At 31.6% G+C, this 20782-nt stretch overlaps 1 protein-coding gene across 1 annotated transcript; it reads left to right on the top strand.

Annotated features, from left to right (window-relative positions):
* Positions 1–5317: 5317 nt before the first annotated feature.
* Positions 5318–12781, top strand: LOC145592425 (uncharacterized). The gene is made up of 6 exons (XM_081648876.1): positions 5318–5659; positions 7180–7379; positions 8105–8245; positions 8465–8545; positions 12225–12349; positions 12427–12781. The coding sequence occupies exons 1-6, from the start codon at positions 5434–5436 to the stop codon at positions 12473–12475; spliced, it is 822 nt and encodes a 273-aa protein (XP_081505002.1). The 5' UTR covers positions 5318–5433; the 3' UTR covers positions 12476–12781.
* The last annotated feature ends 8001 nt before the right edge of the window (positions 12782–20782 follow it).

Below are 20782 nucleotides of genomic sequence, written 5' to 3'. Positions count from 1 at the left end.
ATTTTTACTGAACTGAAATTAATTTTACTGAATTGAAATTATTTGTACCCCCTCCGTCTCTAAATTACATTCTTACTTCTAGCATTTATTCCTCACATAATAGAGAGAAGTAGGAATGTAATTTGGGGACGGAGGGAGTTGTTTTGGGGTTTTTTGTACATACCCGAGAAGAGGGTGTGTACGTCCCACGGAAGACAGATCTGCAATGCAACACTCGAACGGCTTGAACACCTGCAAAACAACGAACCTTCGGGGTGCCGGAGGTTTGCCTCCGACGATCAAGTTAGTGATCGGAAGAAGGTATTTTAGAGAGAGAGAGAGAGTAGAGAGAAGGGAGAGTAATTTTTGGAGTCATTGCCCCTTGGAGGATATTGATTGTTTTTCAACTGATGTAAATGACCAGTATTTATAGTGCATTGGGACATGTGCCTTTCAGGTTATTTAACCTAAGTAGATTGGCTTCCCACCGTTTTATGGTTTCTAGGGTTATGGGTTTAAAGCCCATTTATCCCTTCTATCATTGAGTGACACGTGTCATGCTTTAATTGGCTCATTGAGCGCTGAGCTTACAGACACGTGTCGCCGTGGCATTGGTCCACATATCAAGGGTATTTTTACCCTAAACAGGAGTAATGAATATTATTTTTTTTAAGGTGAAGTGAATAGGGTGTAAAAGCCTAATGTGATTAATCTAATAAATTATAAGTTTTTTGTAAAATTAAATTTATTATTAGAAAAATAATAAATTTTGAATTAAAAAGGATAACTTTAAATACTTTTAAGATAACTTTATCGTCTTACAATAAATTGACGTACACCTGCCTTTTTGGAGAATTTGTGTTCTTTTTTTCTTTATTTTTGTACTTATTCTTGTAGATACCGTAATCCATTAATCTACTTGTATCGTTTTACTGTGTAAGGCGGGTGTGCGTTAATTTTATTGTAAGACGATCAGTTTGAGGGTAACTTTAAATATATTAAGCATGGTAACTTTAACCCCTTAAAGGATAACTTTTAATTTATCGTTGATTTAAATTTTTTTTTTAATTGTGAAATTTCTTATAAATTAGAAAAATAATAGCTTTTGAGTATAAAGGATAACTTTAAATAATTTTAAGATAATTTTAATCCGTCTTACAATAAATTAACGTACATTTGCCTTTTTTGAGAATTTGTGGTCTCATTTACCATTCTAAAGTGATTTGTTACCTAACAAAGTTGGTTTAGTTAAAAAGTTTGCATCTCATAACAAAGAGATTGTATCCCTTATCCTTCCCAAAGTGTAATACCCCGTATTTTTATACGTATTTTCCTAATTAATTAATTAATTATTATTTTCTAAAAAGGGTATTTTAGTAATTTAACTTACTATTTAAATCTTGGAGCCAAAACGATATTTGAATTTTGGCGCCAAAAGTATTTTAAAAACAAATTATTATTTTGGATAAGATTTATTATCCATTTATCCTATTTTAAAAACCGGATTATTTATATATTTTGGATATTTTAATTAAGGCAAAAGCTATATTTTATTATTATTTTAATAAGTCCGAAAATCCCATTTATTTGGCTGATAAATTTCGGATTTTCCTAAGAGAAAATCTGATTTTATTAGTTAAATTATTTGGTGAATATTTGGTATTTTATTATTTAATTATTTATTACAATAAATATTATTTACACAATTATTTTAATTCTTTAAAACTAGCAAAATAATTTCCTAAAGTACTAAATAGAAGGGCCGAAAATATGAGCTTAGGAAAGCTCAAAAATTTCGGCCATCCCATGTAGATTTTGGGAAAAATATTTTTGGTAAATTGTATTTTTAATTATCTCCTTAAAATCTCCTATTTTCCTTAAATCTAATCCTCCATCTTTTTAGTATCCAATCATTATATTTTCTTGCCATCTATTTTTCTTAATTATTCCCCGAGTAATTCCAATTTCCTTAATATTTTTCATGACAATCATACCTTCCATATTCAATTATACACAATCTCTTCAATATCAAAACTTTCCTTAAATCTTTACTCACTTCCCCAAGCAATCCCTTAAACCCTACTTACCATAATTCTTCCCAAATTCTCTTACCATAATTCTTGCATGAGCTAGCCTATAAATACCCCTCCATACCTCTCACATTCTTCACACCAATTCTCTTCTTTTCTTCTCCTCTTTTTACACAAATCATCCCGTTTATCTTTGAAGCCAATTTTCGGGCACTTCTGGTCAGTTTTTGGGGTATTGCTGTATCACAGAAGATTGTTCCTCTCGAAAAATCCTTGAGGTTAGGCTCAAGAATCACCCAATTAGGAGTTATATCAAAGGAGTTATAGCCTCTGCAAGTTCTGCCTATTCTTTCCAACGAAAATCCAATTCTTCTCTTTTCCTTGGTTTCTTATCTTTTCTCTTTCTCTTCTCTTATTCAATTATTATTATTATTATTATGGGGGATTTATAAAAATTATTATGAGTAGTTTTAATTAGATTTTTAATGATGGTTATGAAAATTAATTTAAAAGGTTCATGTACATATAGTTGGGGGTTTTTAATTTCATTGTTGTGATTATTTGTTAACCTTATATTAATTAAGGTTATATTTATTTGTAGGGTGTTTTTGATCAAGCTACTTGAGAGTTCTTTTGAAGTGTTTTTGGCTAAGTAAGGATCAAGGTACGTTAGGTGGCTAGATACCTTGAAAGTGATCGATTTGAATGATTTTATGGTGATTGAATTAAATTGACTTGAATTATGGTTTATGAAATAAAAGTATGTTTAAAAGATTGGTTTTAATAATTAAATGGGAGTATTGATTTTTATAACATGTTTTGATTAATTAATTTATTATTCATGTTTAAAAAGGATTGGTTTTGAAAGCTTGTTGGATTTATAAAAAAAAAAAGGAGTTTGAATTATTATTATTAAAGGTTGGAATTATTGGATTTAAAGAGGATTTATTTAATCACTGAATTAAATTTATTATTTATGCTTTATAAGCATGTTAGTAATCCCACTATAGAGATTTGGTATTTTTATAAGGCCTTGGACTTTGTATGACCGGGTCTTTCCTCAAGAATAACCTTGTAACATAAGGAGACTAGCTTGGGGGGTGTGCACACTTGGGAAAGGAATTGGTTTAATTGGTTTTAAAATAATTGGAATTGGTTTTATTGATTATTGGGATTTGAATATTGAGAATTGGTTTTGAATCATGAGTTTGGAATTACTGGATTAATTATTGGAATTGATTTCAAAAGCATGTTTGCAAATAAATTGAGTTTAATTATCTTGCACTTACCGTACTTAGCATATTTTGCTAACCCGTATTTCTTATTTGTTTTGGTTCGCCCTGTTTACCGTAATGGTAAGCAGTGTTATTTCAGGTGGAGTGAATAAATTGATGCATTGGAGTCCCGGGATTTGGTTTCACTAAATTAGGAATTTTGGTCTTGTATTTAAATTGAGTACTCATAACATTGGTTTCTATCTATAGTTATTATTAATAAAGAAGAGTTTTGAAGTTTCCGCTGCAAAGTATGGTTTTGTTAGTAAGTTGAGTAGCCTTGCGTAATCACGCGGCGGTAATACGCCTAAGTTTATCTCTACGGTATAATTATACGTATTATACTAGTATTTCCGTAGAGGGAGATTTGGGGGTGTTACATAAAGTGTAAAAAAAAATACACTTATTTGTTAAAGAATGTCAACTACTATAACTAACTCGACGGAATATTATTTGCAATAACTAGACACGGAACTACAGAAGATTTAGCCTAATGTACTAACATTAACTGACCTAAGCTTTAAGATGCCAAGTCATCAACATGGAGGTTTTTCATTGGTCGAGTGACGACAATATTCTTCAATTTTATTTTTTTAAATTTTTTTTTCTTTTGGAGTAGGAATTGTATTTTGATTTTAATTAATGCCACTTTGGCAGATGCTAGGTAAGTGAGAGTGAGACCAAATTCGTTGGCCAACCAAATCCCATGACCAATTTCATACTTCCTAATTAACTAAAGTGGACTATTTATAATGCATTTAGCTAACTAATCAATCAACCAAACTCAGTTGACTTCTCAAAAGTTTAATTCAACCTAAGTATTCTTTCTAGTTCAAAAACTAACATTGTTGGCAATTTAATTTGCTTAATAAACAATTAAAGTGTTATTTAGGATAATACATCATATTACTTGTGTGAAATTCAACATCTCTCTTTACGTATATGGGTGTATTTAAAAATAGATATAGAATATAAACTAAACATATTATATTTTTTTAATTTTATTTTGGTGATTTTATGTAAATGTTTTAAATGGTGCATGGGTGATGAGAATATTAATTTTTTTTAAGTTTGAAAACGCATTAGAGTAATGAAGAAGAATTTGAAGATAGAAAATATCTTTTAGTGAGATCATGAATTGCTATTGAATGTTGATTGATCATGAGTTCTATAGGAATTAGTGTTCGCTTGATCACTTAAAGTGATAAATGAATTTTGCTTTCCTCACAGCTTCACAAGATTGCTACGTCGGCCCGCGCCAGGGCCTCTTCTTTGGTTTAATTTCGTGATAATATTTTATATCACTTGTTGTAGGAAATGAACTTTCAAGTGATTTAATAAACCTTAGTTTACTAAGTATTCAAATTTATTACAACCTTATGAGGTTTTAATATGAATACATTTTGATAGGTATGTCCATGCTCATTGATCACCATAATTCAAATTCAGACATCAAAACAGATTTGTTACACTATATATACGCAGATTGTAATCCGCATAATATCTTATTATTTGGTAAATTCACTTCAAAGCTATCATTTTCTCATTAACATTAAACCTATAGTTATTTTAAAATCCTTATAAGACCAGAATTGAATGTATGAACACAGAACAAAGTGTTTCTTAATTATTTGTATATACATTACAAAGTAAAGAAATTAGAGATGTTCAAATTAAGAAATCTACTATATTTCCTCTTTCACAAAGATACAATAATACTGTATATATTTTTTATATCCTTATTTTTAAATTTTAGTAAATTTATCCGGTGAGACGAGATGCTTAACTTCGTAATAAATTCAACCAAAGAATCTAATTTTGGCAAGATAATAAAGAAAAAAGTACTCCTTAACATAGAGTAATTTGTGGAAAAAGGAATGGAGTCCTTTGCTTGAAAAACTTTCCCAAAACAAAAAACATAAACTCAACCAATAAAAACAAGCCACCTAACTTTCTCTCTCCTTTGACTTTCCTCCCTAACCCCAAACTCTCACACCTATAAATTAATTTTCCATTCTTTTGAACACCTAATTAACAATAATAATCTTACAACGTTCTTTCTTTCTCTTTTCAATTCTCTAAACCCAAAAAAATAAAAAAAAATTAAAAATTTAAAAATTAAATATTAAAAATTAAAAAAAAAAAAAAAAATGAAGGGAGGAAAGAGAAGCCCAGTTCAGGCAGTGAATATATGGGTTCGGCGACAACCACCGAAGATGAAGGCGTTTCTTGCGGTGGTTGTCGGAATTGCAGCTTTGGTGTTTCTTCGAATGGTTGTTCAAGATCACGACAACCTCTTTGTTGCCGCCGAAGCTGTTCATGCCGTTGGTATTGCCGTCCTTATTTATAAACTCACCAAGGAAAAAACTTGCGCTGGTAATTTTTATCATTTATTTTTCAATTTTTAATTTTGGCATTTCTAGGGTTTTTTTTTTTTTTTTTTTTTTTTTAATTTAATTGATTTTTCCTGATTTGATTCGATGGCTGATACTTAATTATTTTTATTTGTGCATGTTCTGATCTGTGGGTTAACTATGAGCTTTTATTTTATTTTTAATTTGGGGGTTGCATTATTAATTTTTTATTTTTTGAGTGTAATTTTATACTGTAGCTAATTTTTTGACTGGTTTGATCAATTTGCTTTCTTAATTAGGAAATTTGGAAATATTGGGGTTTAAAGGTTGAATTTTTATAATCAATTCCCAATTGTGTTTTGAGAAAGGCTGGATTTGTTGTTATGAATAGTTGATCTGTTTGCAAATTTATAGTATTATATGTATCTGAAGACTGAGGTTTTGATCTTTTCGTTACACTAGTGTAAATTGTACGGTTATGTTTTTACACTATTAAAAGGTGAAACTAATTTGGTTGGTTTTGATCATTATAGACTCAAAGTTGTCATCTTTGCAAGGATGCTATATTGTCAGAATTATAGACTCAACCTTGGCTTGTCCTTGGTTGCATTGCTCTTATATTGTCAGAATTTCATTTTTAGGGTGCTTGATTTTTTGTTTTTTAATTAAAATTTCAATTGGATATTCAGATGTTTGTGCATGTTTTGATATGCAGTTTTTGTTGATTGTTTGCCTAGAAGATAAACTTGTATTGGATATTCAAATATTTGTGCATATTTTTGATCTGTAGTTTCATTTAAAATTTCTATTGGATATTCAATCAATTGGCATGTCTAATTTTGGTTTTTATCTATTGTTTAACAAGAAGATAAACTTGTATGTTCTCTTAATTTTGATAAATATTTTCATGATATGGTTGTATTTTGGGTGTAAAGAATTTTAATTATTACTCTCATTGAATAATTTTTTTATTTAATAAAATATTGGATTAACAGAATTGTTTAGATTATATTGTTTCATGGAGATATTTATTTTTAGCTTACTCTAATAAAATTCTGCAAATGAGACTACTGTAGCATACAAAGTACTAAACAATGCAGTGTAAATGTGATACCTTAATCATTAATTGCTAGTAGCTTAGTACCTTTTATTTCCGGATGCGAGTTCATATTTCTAGCTATCAATTGGGTGATAATCTGATGCTAGAAAGTGAAAAATAAAATGTATTCCCAACATATTAATATAGATATGACTTTTAATTCATTAATGATTTGCCTTGTGGTTGCCCCTAGAATGAAGATAATGGATCCTTTGGGGTTGGTTTTGATCATTGAAGAGTGTAACATATTGTCTTTGTGAGGTTGTGTTGGTTGCTACTAATTTGATTCAAACTTTTTATTCTTGTTTCTTCACCCTGACCTTCATGTACTCTGTACTACAATTGGTGTTCTTGATTTTAGAATGAATTATTAATTATGCAATATTATGTTATGTTTGTATGTCTGAGAGATTCTCATCATTGTATGTGGCTCATTATCGCAGGACTTTCTCTGAAATCTCAAGAACTTACAGCTATCTTTTTAGCTGTTAGGCTGTACTGTAGTTTTGTGATGGAATATGATATTCACACATTACTAGATACAGCTACGCTGGCAACAACTCTCTGGGTTATTTATATGATTCGATTTAGACTGAAGTCCACTTATATGGAAGAGAAAGACAACTTTGCAATCTATTATGTGGTAAGTCTGCCATTGCTATTTTGCTAGTTAATAATGATTGAACTGTTTTCTTGTAACAATGAATGAGATTCATATAAAGTTAATTTATATACATTTTCTGATCCATTAAAAATATTGTTGCTTACGTTTTGATCTAGCATTTTCTAGGGATTGGGGATAGTAATGATTGTTATCTCCAACAATTATATCCTCGTGATCTGGTTTGTTGGAGATGAATAATGATGGATATGTTGAAAATGATATCTTGTAGTTTGTAACTGCATACTTGGAGTCAGGGATAATCCTAGGTTAAAATTGGGTTCTATCTTGATTGATACCAGGGGTATGATATTGCAAACTTAGCTATAGATTGGGTGAATCACTGCGAATGAAAGGGATTTTTTAAATCGAAACTTCTATGAAATCAGGATTGCCTCTATGTATAATAATATAAAATTTTTGACTGGAAACAAATACAAGTTTTTGCTTAAAAGTTATTGTGATTTCATTATGTGTCATTTTGACTTTGTAAAAAGTTATTCATTACGGTGCCTCTTCCTGTTTTTCTTTGTTCTTTTTTCTCTTTTCTTATTTATTTATTTATGTATTTATTTATTTTGCTGTGTGTGTGTGTGTGTTATAATCAATGCAATGCCTTATATGCTCTATTATTTTTTCTCTTCTCTTTAAAATTGGAATTCTGCATTTAGTTATTGTGTCTGACTTGCATTTAATTATGGATGTAGGTGGTACCTTGTGCTGTATTGTCACTGCTTATTCATCCTACCACCGTCCATAACATTGTCAATAGGGTGAGCTGGGCATTTTGTGTCTACCTGGAGGCTGTTTCAGTGCTACCTCAGCTACGAGTCATGCAAAACACAAAGGTAGAAAATCAGTTCCTTTGGCTCTATGACTGCAACAGCATGCTTTATGTTGTTAATATCTTACTGTTTTGTATCATTTTATTTTTTGTTTGTTTGAATTGAGATGTAGTATTCTATTAAATTATGCAGAGTAGTTTTTACTTGTGTTTAACTTTTTTATTTTAAATATGAGATCATGTCATTTGATTGCTTCTCACTATTAGTATCTTTCCATTTTAGATCGTTGAGCCCTTCACAGCTCACTATGTTTTTGCTCTGGGGGTGGCGAGATTTTTAAGCTGCGCACATTGGGTTCTTCAGGTATGAGCCTACAAGATCTAGAGTTCATTTTGTCAGTTCATGGTGAACATATATGGTTTTTTAGTTTAGATATGCTGATTTTGTGTTGCTCTTGTTCCCTGGAGCTGCTTCAACTATTACTCAACATAGTTTGTCAATACTGGCTTAACACTGCAATTGAGTTTACTAGTTACTCCTAATATTTCTGCTCAACATAGTAGTGGTGCGCACTAGCTTCTAGAGATAAGGTACTGCTTGTACTAGCTACTACTGTCTACAATTAGGTTTAAGAGTAGTGTTGTCCGAAACCTATAAATTAACCTTTCGGGTAAAAAAGATTATTGCTCACCTGCAAAACTAGTTACACTGAATTTTTACATCTTACTTTATTTTGAAACCTAATTCTTAATTTTTATCATTTACTTCCTCCATCTCATAGCACTTGCAACACATTTGTTTTCACGATAACCAATGCATATTTTCAACCATTAAAATCTTAAATTTTTAATAAGTAAATTATATATGAATAAAAAAATCTATATACCTATACTAAAATGAAGTCTTTTTTGGAGGGAATTTTCCCTTGTAAACTTCACCTTTGTTTTTTTATAATATTTTTTTTGTGCAAAATCATAAATTTATCTATAAACTTCATTGTTTATTTATTTATGGTTGACTATTGACTTGTATTTATATAGAGACTTCTAGATTTCAATTACTACTCTGTATTTATTTTAAATCTCAGGCATTATCTTGTTATATATATTTTGAATATGTACAAAGAGGCAAATTTAATCAAATCCCGTATAATTATATTTTTCCTTGAATATAAACCATCATATACGCCTATAAGGTGGAAGTAGAGTATGTGAATAGTTTAAAAGTCAAAATATAGTGAGTTTTAAGAGATGAAGTATCTTGTTAACGAGTGGCGGATCCAGAAATTGAGTAATGGGGGTACGAAATTAAACTCATTAAAAAAAGTTACACCGTAAAATATATGATGTACTCCGTACCATTTTTTATGAGCGAAAATTTCTTTCCGGTTTTATATTAGTCTTTACGTGTAGCCATCTCCCACAACGATATATATAATTTAGGCAAATGTAATATAATATATACTACAGTAATATTTTTTTGAATTGCATTTGATACAGTATAATATATGATTAAGCTTTGATTCTATAAATTTATTAGTTGGATTTTTATTACTTTGTAACTTCACGAGTATAATTAGCTCTTTAAGGAAATTTTTTAAAGTCTATTAATAAAATATATTATTTTAAAAATTTTGTTTTATAGGAAGATGTACACGTCGTCTTATTTAAAAATCATTAGAAAACGTTTTCTCAAAAAAAAAAAAAAAAACACATTAGAAAACTATAACATGTAAAAAAAAAATTAAAACAAATACTATGTAATTGATATATTGTATACCTTAATATATATAAATATTTATGACGTATTTATCCTAGCTATAAATAAAAGTGAAGATTTAACAAAAAATAAAATAAAAATAGAGTGATTAAATCTCGCTGAGAAAATAAAGAGACCTCTCCATATAATAACTGTTCTCTTAAATATCTTCAATTTACTTTTCACCTACTACATAAGAGACCAGTTGTGATGGTAGTGGACGTTTCACTTATTAGATTAGAGACCTGTTTTCTTAGATAATTGGTCTCTTTACTTAACAGTTTTTTTTTTTTTTTTTTTTTTTTTTTTTTTTTTTTTTTTTTGGGGTAAAAAAGGGGGTACAACTGTACCTCTATGTACCCCCTTGGATCCACCAATGTTAACAACTAATGAAATTTTTGATAACTACTGTAGTAATTTTAATAGCTACCACAACTGCATCAGCTAGTTTTGTGATTCAGGCCTTATATATGAGGTCTAATTCAACTGCATTCTGTTTACCATACATTTATGAGGTGCCCTTGCCCATGGCTGTATGAGTGCAATGCAAGCTTCTTCTGTGGTTCTAGGTGACTGTTGATCTAACTTGTCTTGGAATTTACGTCCAAATAAGTAGAAAGTATCAAATGGGGAGCAATTTCTGAAAAGAGGGTCATGCTAAATCGCCAAAATGGTGGGAGGCGGAGATATCTAGGGTAAACCCACAGTAAGGCACTGCTTGTTTCACCTTTCACAAGATAATTATCTGGTCTAAAAAGACTGGGTAAAGTATAATACGGCTACATAAGTTCTTATAAGGCACTTAGCTTGATTCACCAATTAAAATTTGGTCAAATAGTTTCAAATTAGCTAGCTAGATAGATCTAATAAATTTAAGAATTTTCTGGGGACAGAACAGTCTAGAATGGAGGCTGAGTGAAGAGGCCGGAGGGGGAATGAGAAGGGTTAACTTGATAAGGACACGCCTTGATTCCATTAAATTACAAAGAATCAAAAATAGTAAAAGAACAGTTTTTCTTTTTCTTAAGTTGGACACTTATTTGAGGTAAAATAAAGTCTACAATAGATATGAAGGGAAGAGTAAAGAGATTGCAACCATTACCACTTCCACATCAATATGTCTTCATGACTTGGAAACCAATTAACAAACTACTTTGATGATAAATTAAAGGAAAAATTTACTACTCTAGACTGTAGACTCAGTTTTATGGGAAGACTGAATCCCCGTGCAATTTCCCAGTCTTTAAAAAAAAAAATCAGATTCTCTTTTTCCTCTCTTAATCCTGATCCCGGGTGTGCCCTAAAAGAGGTAAAAAAGTTCCACTGATTCAGATCAGCTACTTTGATGAGTTTTGATCCTAATTTGATACATATTTTTGCCTTTTTGGCCATGCTAGTAGCTTAAATAATTGCATGCTTCATGTAGTATTATTATCATTTTTGGAATTATTAACTTGTGACCTTGAGATGATTTAATTACTCTACTCTAGGCCCATAGAGAAGTTTCGTGACTTAATTTGACCATGTTGAATAGAAATCTGATGTAGTTTTGAACCCAATAAAAAATTAGCATCTATTTATTAAAATAAAAAAAAGGAAAAGGATGCCCATTTTGTTTGTTGGAGTATCCAATATCATTTTCCTATCTCGTTAATGGTAGGTTTTTTGGATTAAATTTGTTGATACAATATCATGAATTTTGATGTAAATTTATGGTACCTAACTTGGTGTTTCAATGTGCTATTGTTAGCATTTTTAGTTGATTAAAAGTTATCTCAATCTTTTTGTTCTTTCTTATAAATCTCATGGGACTAGATTGATTACACGTCAAGTTTGTATTTTTAAGAATCTAGGTGAAAGATTGCTGCTGTAGGTATTCCTCTCAGGAATGATCAGAATTCATAAGGATAAATGACTTTCAACTATATGGACTCTTCTCTCTTTTTCTTTCGTCAAGTATATTAAGATTTTTTTTTTTTTTTTTTTTTTTTTTTTTTTTTTTTTTTTTTTTTTTTAATATTTTGGTAAGGATGGATACAAAATCCCTTTTGCTTATCCAGAATGTGAGTCATAAAGGATTGAGGCGGCAAGTTAAGTAAAACTTTTTAGTTGATGAAAACACATACTCCCCTAATGTTTAGGGTGTCTAAAATATTAATTAATATGTTTTTTCTTTTGTTCAAAATTGGATCTAAATGATTTATGTTTGGAACTTTCTATGTGTTGTGAATCATTTATTACATGTATTATCCTGCATGTTGATTCAATTATGCATATAATGCAGGTCTTAGATACCCATGGTCGCTTGCTAACAGCTCTAGGCTATGGTCTGTGGCCTTCAATGGTGCTGCTTTCTGAAGTCGTTCAAACTTTCATCTTAGCAGATTTCTGCTATTACTATGTGAAGAGGTAAGTTTTTGCCCAAATATCTGATAATTGACTACGATATTAACTAAACTTCATTAACATGTAAATATTGTGTGCAGCCTTGTTGGTGGACAGCTTGTGCTACGCCTTCCCTCAGGAGTTGTATAAATTAAAGTTTAGTTATGCAAGATCAGAGTAGAAATACCCAAAGGCGTTAGTCAGGTGTTCTTTGTTAAATCCGCCTTTTTGTCACTGTGGATTTCCTGTACAAACAGCATTGTCATTTCCAGCAAGTGCTTGTGAATTACTGAGGAGGTCCTAACCATGGATTTATCTGTTCTGGGAAATACATCTCATATGAACTTTTGTACTGTGAATTAGCATTCAGTCTTGTGTTGCTTTTAGTCTTAGTTAGAACTTTTTAGCTTACCTTCTTTGATTGTCTCAAGAAATTTTCTTCTGGTTATCAATATGCTAACATTTGAAAAATACGATTTCCTGTTTTTATCATCTGGTTTTGTAGCAAAGAAATAGCTTTAGCTTCTAAAATCATACAATACCAATACTGTATTTCGCAGATTTTGGTCTTAATTCATGGATGTTCTTGAGTCTTTACTAATCACTAAAAAATATAGTGAGCAAATTAAAGAATGAAGTATTTCGCAGATTTTGATTTGTAAGGGGTAAATCTTTATCAGAGTGTTATGGTTACCTTAGATCTTATAAGTAATTTTTGATATACTAGGACGAGGACGAGTCATACACTCTTTTAATTAATTGCGCACGTGCTTTATTTAAGAGTTTGCAATGTGTAACTGTCTGAACGAGGGGCCTAATTTGAACAAGTAAAGAGAAAAATCATATCAAAATTCCGGTGAGAAATGCAAAGCTTAGGGCCTGTTCACATTTACTTTATTGAGCTGAACTGAATGATTGGAGTTAAACTAAACTGAAATGAACTGAACTGATTGGAGTTGAATTGAATTGAAATTTAGCTGAAGTGAACAGGCCCTTAGAGGGTCTATAATGCATCTCGTGATAAAAAAGCAAGGGTTGAAAATAAGATGAGCGAGTTAGTGAGTTACCATATTGTTAATGTTTAGGCCATTCAACATAACCAAGCCCCTAGCAAAGAAAAATGCTTTAAAAGCTTTGTTCATTTCGTAAAAAGCTACCATTAGCATATTGAGTGGAGCCGATATAATTTCTTGTCCAGTAGCAATTAATTGAGCAGTAAGCTACTTGGGATTAGTCGAGGAACTCTCTGATGCTTAAGTTATGACAAGTATTGTAGTTCTGTAAGTGATGTGATAGCGCGTACCTTGATGTGTGTAGTGGGGCTGTGACAGTAATTGTAGATTTCTCATGCGCATGGAGAAGGTGTGGTGCCCTTTGGCACAATGAGGGAGTCCAAAAAATCTCCATATTGATGCCGACCTCAGGAGCAGGTGCTAGTATGTGATGTCTAGTATTCCCTCCTGGGCTCCTGCTGTAGGTCAATATGACCCGTCTGTCTTAGGCACTTATCCTTGCGTGTGGCTGGTGTGGGCATTTGGTATGGCCTTGATAGTCCCACACCTAGATGCCGATAAACCTCCTAGTATATGTACCCGTACAGATGGCAAATCGCGATTTAGATGCAATCACCACAGGACTCCAGGCCCCAGAAAGAGAGGACAACTATAAGTACTAATCAAACCTTCAATATCTTCTGTTCAGATTCTTCAATCTTCAATTGTTCATTTACATTACTAACAGCCAATTGCATAAAAACAATAGGATATAAATATAATAACAAAAACAAAGAAATCACAGTAGCTGTAATGAGGAATGCAATTATTAAATTCTCTGAAGAATCATTCTAATCCACAACTAATTAATAAGACTGTAGCAAGTGAAAGGGCTACATTTAGGCAATCACTTTCCATGTTAAGTTTATGTTTGTGTATGTTTCCACTGATATTTCTGTAGGTCACATATCTATCATTGGCCACAGGAACACCTGAAGCTTATCATCATCTGTAGTAACCCCAAAACAGACCTGCCAACTGTCCGTCCTATTGCTGTACTCTCGACCAAAGCTCGATTCTTTCAATCTTATGATTAATTCTGGATGGAGAGAGTCATAGTTTATTAGGACGTTAGAAAGTATGTTAGGCCATTCAGCTATTTGGGTGTGAAATAACAATATCATACAAAGTTATTTATGAAATATATGAGATTGAATAGATTAGATTGTTTAAATCCATTTATAACCATGAAACTTTCTGAGAGTTTGGATTGATATGATATTTCTAATTATTGTTCTGATTCTTCGATTTTCTGAACTTGCACTACAAACTTGTAGTAAATGCTTGAGGACAAGATGTTGCATGCATGTGTGTTTTGGACGGAGATTATAAATTTGTAAAGTTGGAGATTTTAAGATTGTTTATGAGTTGAACATAGATTTATTCTTTTGAGTTTAGGACTTTTTAGAAAGCCGTTTCCTTTTGTATGGATATGGAGCCACAAAAGCTATAAATATATACGAGATTTGATTTCAAGTTTCCTTTCCAAAGATTTTAATCAATTGAACAAGTTTGAAATTAGTGCGTTCCAGTAAAAATAAATAGTTATAGGTTTACATAGTTGTGTCTTACTTTATTTAGAATATCTATTGTACTGTAGTCTGAACAATGAAACATTATTGATTTGTCAGTGCAGTACTAGAGTACTAGGAATGGTTTATTGAACATATATTTATCAGATATGTTTCCAGTGTGGCAGTGTTGAAGGTATTCAATGAAACAAGTTATCAAGTGTATTTCATACATTGAATTATTGATCCATTATATCATACAATTTGAACTATGTAACCTGGCCTATTGCCACCTTTGCGAGCAGATACATCACCCTGCGAGGCCGTGGCTGCTGAATGGTGTTGTGAGGGGGCGGTATTTTTGGTGGTTTGATCTTGTACTGTTGACCTGCAAAGGATTGTTGAGCAGGGGTTTGATCAATGGCGCAATGTGCATCCTCAAGGAATAGGTGCGATTGGTGGTGTTGAAGGCCGGAGGGGAGTTAATCTCTTTGTTGTATCGTAGGGTGACTATTGAAATAATCTGTGTTTACAAGCCCTGCAACAAGGCATAAAAACATCTTGTAACTTGACATAAGTTGATAAATGTTAGCTAGTTAATTAAACAACCTCTTTAAGTAAATGAAAATAAGCAGTCATGTTAGCAAAATCATTAAGATGAACAACGTTGTATTGATTTTAATGATAATCAGTCCTGGTATATTTTGTTACCGTTTTTTATACTATCAAACTGTCTTGAGTGGTTAATTTTGTGAGAGAATACTCTGTTGGAGAATGAAGATGTATATATATTGTGCCTTATTTCAAATTGTTACAATAATGATATGACAATCCTAAGGCATATTTCATATTTGATAAAACTTATACTACCTCCGATTTTTTTTAATTGCAACTTTGTGGTATTATTTGTGAGATAAAATATTTCAAAGTTGCTACTAAAAAAAATCGGAGGTAGTATAATATAAGATGACTCCAATTGAAAGCAAAAAACCTAAATGTAATACTTCAATCAAATTTGCATAATTATTTCTAAGAGGTGGATTTTTAACTTGATGAATTAAAAGATATATGAGACTTTTAAGATGGTCATGATGTTTAGGCCGGGTATACTTATCACTAAGTACAACAAACTTTATAATAGTCATGCACTCATACATGTTGGTATTATCCGTGAAATAATGTAATCTTTTTAAGAGATATATATACGTATGTAAATAGAGATTGGCATACTTAAAATAAAACAACACTATAACCGTGTGATATACTGAGAAGTTAAGCCAAACTTTCATGAAATTAAAATTGGAATTTATTTATTTATTTAAATTTGCATTGGACGTTGAGAAAGCAAGCAATAAAGACCACACAATAATAAATAGGAAGTAGGAAAGTTTATTAAGAGTGACTTTAACAATTCATCAACATCAGGTGAAGGAGAGATACTAGTCACTTGAAAAATGTCTATTATAATTGGGGTACAATTGATATTCAATGAGCTGAAAACAGCTGGGGTGCCACACCCATTTTATGTGACATATTCCCTAACTCTATCACATACAGCTGTTCTAAAATGGCTTCTTTTGAACTAATTTCTACTCCTTTTTGTCCTTCATTAACTTGCCTCCCTAGTCTCTAGCTAAGTGACTAGTTCCTAGTCCTAGTTTTCATCCCTCCAAACGTGTACGTCTCTCTCATTTCAATTGTTTAGTTGCATAATAAATGACAAATACTGTCTACTACATTACTATTAGAGTATTAGGAGTTGATACTTGATAATCCTTATCATAACTTAGCTTTATGTATCCTTCTATATGAGGAATTTGATGAAAATAGGTAAGCAAATACTAGCTAGGGGTGATAATTGATAGAGTTGATCACGAGTTGAGTTGAGCTTGACGTATTGCATCATGAAAATAGTATTGTACACTCGGGTACATCATGCGCATGGTGCACCTGGAAAGCAGAAAGAACATACTGTTATTTGACAAAGAACAGACTGTATATGACAAAGAACATACTGTTATTTGACAAAGAACATATCGTCTATGACAAAGAACATACTTATGTTTGACAAAAAACATAACTATATATGTTTTATGTTACTTTCAGAATTTTAGCATGAAAAATACAGAGAAAATTAGAGGAAACAATCAGCTAAGCAGAAGAGAGATTTTTGTTATATATTTCTGAAATGAAAATTGTGTGAAATAATACATAAGACTGAGATCATAACCTCTGTATATACTAATCTCAAAATAATCTAGAAGCTTTGTCATAACAAAATTCTGTTATGACTTTGTAACAAACTTGCTGACATGGAGCAAAGTTGGTAAGTTGGAGGATAACTTTTTGGAATCGGCATACATAATTCAACATTTTTTATATTTATATTCTTTAACATATGTTGATTAAATATGTTTTTTGGATTTCAATAATACAAAATATGTTCTTTGAATTTGGCTCGTATGTTCTTTGAGGTTATGAGTTCTCTAACGTATGTTCTTTAACGTATGTCTTTTTAACTTATAATCTTTTAACATATGTTATTTTGAATTTTGAAATTTAATTTGAAAATGCTTGAATTATTTTTAGTTGAAAATAATTATATAGAGAGAAAAATAAAGTTATTATGAAAAGTTGAATTTTTGAAGAGAGAGAAAACTATTTTTGGGGAAATGATATCTTTGGTAAAGAGTTTTCTATTATTAATGTGTTATTTTTCATGAAATTTTAATAAAGTTTTTATTATGTTATTTTTGTAATGTCTTTATGTTCCTTTAGTAATATATATTCTTTGTTTAGTACAAATATGTTCTTTTTCAAACAACTAAATATTCTTTTTCAAACACCTAATGTTCTTTCCACCTTTTTCTGTTTAACCGAGTGCACCAACCATACATTTATTGCATCAACTTGTTTGGAACTTTTCAAGCTTTAAACTCTTAGGCTCAATTCGAATCAAAAGGCTTCAGTTGTTTGTAGATAATTAAGAGTTATTAACAATTATATAAATTAGCTATGTAAATTGGATCGATGGGACAAAATAGTAAAATAATACGCAGTAGTGTGGATCCTTTTAAATGAGAAAGTTTTATATTCTTTCTTCTCCTGAATACTCGTAACACTTGATTGCAATATATGACAATGTATAAATTATAGTTAAAATATATGTAATTAATAAAAATTACAAAAAGAAGAATATTTGAAAATGTAGATTGAGATTTGATTGTTTGGGACTAATGCCAACAACATATTACAAAATAATATTTTACTTTTATTTTTTATCTTTATGCATTCGTAAAAAGTATAGTAAAAAATCTCAAAGTTAATAAATGAAAATATCAAAGTCAACTAAATTGTTGTGAGTGTACAGGAATGAAGGGGAATAATTACTCAAACAGGACGAAAATTGTACTTAACGTTAGAGCTGTGAATTCGGGTAAACAGGTCGGGTTTGGGTCGGGTCAACTCAGGTCGGGTCAACTCAGGTCGGGTCAATTCGGGTTAATGCCGTAACCTATGCGTGTTGGGTTCGGGTTGGGTCATGTTTGAGTCGGGTCACGTCGGGTCATACGGGTTTGGGTTGGGTTTAGGTCGGGTTAATAACAAGTCGGGTTACATTCAGGTCGGGTGAACAATAGGTCGGGTTTAATTCGGGTTTTCACGGGTTAAAACAGGTTAGGATAATTTTCGGGTTCGAGTCGGGTTCAGTTCAAGTAAATAATTTGCGGGGTAGAATCAGGTCAGGTCATTCTTGGTTTGAGTCGGGTTCGGTTCAAGTCAATAATTTGCGGGTTATAATCAGGTCAGGTCATTTCCAAGTCGGGTCATTCTCGGGTTCAAGTCGGGTTCGGTTCAAGTCAATAATTTGCGGGTTATAATCAGGTTGGGTCATTTCCAAGTCTGATCATTATCGGGTTCAAGTCGGGTTATGTTCAAGTCAATAATTTGCGGGTTACAATCAGGTTGGGTCATTTTCAAGTCGGGTCATATTCGGGTTCAACTAACTATAAATAGATAATTATCATTTTTAGCAAGTTAATTATTTCCTTTAACTATAATATATATGGCAACATACTAGGGAACTATAGCTTATAATTTAGGAAGATAATTATCTCCTTTGACCATACAACAAATATATACGAAGTATATTTAACTCTTAAATTTGGGGATGACGATCCTTTCTTTTGCTGACTTGGTTTCCCTAGACAAAATGCTTTGATCAACAATAATAAGGTGGTCTAAATTGAATTTAAGCTGATTTGAAATCGGGTCAAGAACAATTTGCGTTGAATTTAGGTCGGGTCAATAATAAGTCGTATTGATTTTAGGTCGGGTTAGTAACAGATCGGGTTGAATTTTTGGGTTGGGTTAGTAATAGATCGGGTAAAATTCGGGTCGGGTCAATAACAAATCGGGTTGAATTTGGGTCGGGTCAATAACAAGTCGGGTTGATTTCGGGTCGGGTTTATAACAGGTTGGGTTGAATTTCGAGTGGGTTAGGAACAGGTCGGGTTGAATTCAGGTCGAGTTAGTAACAAGTCGGATTAAATTCGGGTTTTGACGGATTAAAACGGGTTTGGGTCAATTTCGGTTCAAGTCAGGTTCGGTTCAGGTCAATAATTTACGGGTTACATTTGGGTCGGGTCATCTCCAGGTCGGTTTATGTTCGGGTTCGGGTCTCACATACTCGGGTCAACTCGAGTATAGGGTTGGTTTCAGGTTGAGTTTGGGTCACCATTTTTTTGGGTTTAGATGGGTCGGTTAATAATCGGGTTCGGGTCGATATTTCGAATCGGTTCAGTTTTTGACAGCTCTACTAAACGTAATTAATTTAAAATACTTGGAGTCTCATAAATTTTGAGAAGGAAAAGAAAATTACAAAAATGATCACTCCTCCTTCCCCTTGTTTATTATACTCCGTATTTTTTTAATTGATGTATTCGCTTTCCATTTTTAGTAACACAAGCTATCATGATAATAGTTATAGTAATAGTAATAATAATAGTAATAATAGTTTTTTTGGGTGCTTTGAGAGTCACAAGGACAAGTGATAAGAATCGATCTCAGGATTACCTAGAATCGAGAGAGAAGATTTAACCACTTGTGCTATTCCTTACTCTCGTAGTAGTAATAATGCATTGCTGAATCGGATCAAGAAGTTCTCAAAAACTCAAGACATTGGGGCGCGTGCTGCAGCTCATATCTTTACTAGGATTGACTTTTCTAGAGGAGTAGGGGCCCAGATTGTATCTCAGCTTCCCACTAATTTTCTATAGGTTGTATAACTTTGTATGTTTTTGAGATATAATAATAATAATAATAATAATAATAATAATAATAATAATAATAATAATAATAATAATAATAATAATAATAAGGCAAAATTGGCCACAACACTCTGAACTATGACTTAGGTGCAATCAGCACCCTAAATTAAGCGCCATAGCCAAAACACCCTGAACTATTAGCTTGGGTGCACTTAGCACCATAAATGAAAATTTTCGGCTAAAGTGGCCGGATTTTGGCGATTTTTTTTAATAAAAAATTGTTGTTGTTTATTTATTTATTTATTTATTTATTTTTATGTTTTATGTTATTTTCTTATAATTTCTTAGTATTATTATTATTATTATTATTACTACTACTACTTTTACTACTACTACTACTACTACTACTACTACTACGGAAATACCTCGTTTTGCGTGTTGTTATTTTTTGTGACGAAAATTGCTCGGGTAAGGTTTTGGGGGTCATTTTTACCCTTAATGATTCCAAATTAAGCTCGTAATTCGCAAAAAAAATAACGAAAATACCTCATTTCGTGTTGTTATTTTTTTGTGACGAAAATTGTTCCGGTAAGGTTTTAGGGGTTGCCCTTAATGGGTCCAAATTAA

The sequence above is a fragment of the Chenopodium album genome, chromosome 18 (genome assembly GCF_948465745.1).
Source record: "Chenopodium album chromosome 18, dcCheAlbu1.1, whole genome shotgun sequence".
NCBI classification, from domain to species: Eukaryota; Viridiplantae; Streptophyta; class Magnoliopsida; order Caryophyllales; family Amaranthaceae; genus Chenopodium; species Chenopodium album.
The sequence above is the reverse complement of the archived record's forward strand: the minus strand, read 5'-3'. Positions and strand labels throughout refer to the sequence as shown.

Bases quoted from the DNA above. Each gene is read 5' to 3' on its own strand.
- LOC145592425 (XM_081648876.1), top strand. From the start codon at position 5,434: ATGAAGGGAGGAAAGAGAAGCCCAGTTCAGGCAGTGAATATATGGGTT. The intron at 5,660-7,179 runs GTAATTTTTATC...TCATTATCGCAG, and splicing joins CAAGGAAAAAACTTGCGCTG to GACTTTCTCTGAAATCTCAA. The intron at 7,380-8,104 runs GTAAGTCTGCCA...TTATGGATGTAG, and splicing joins ACTTTGCAATCTATTATGTG to GTGGTACCTTGTGCTGTATT.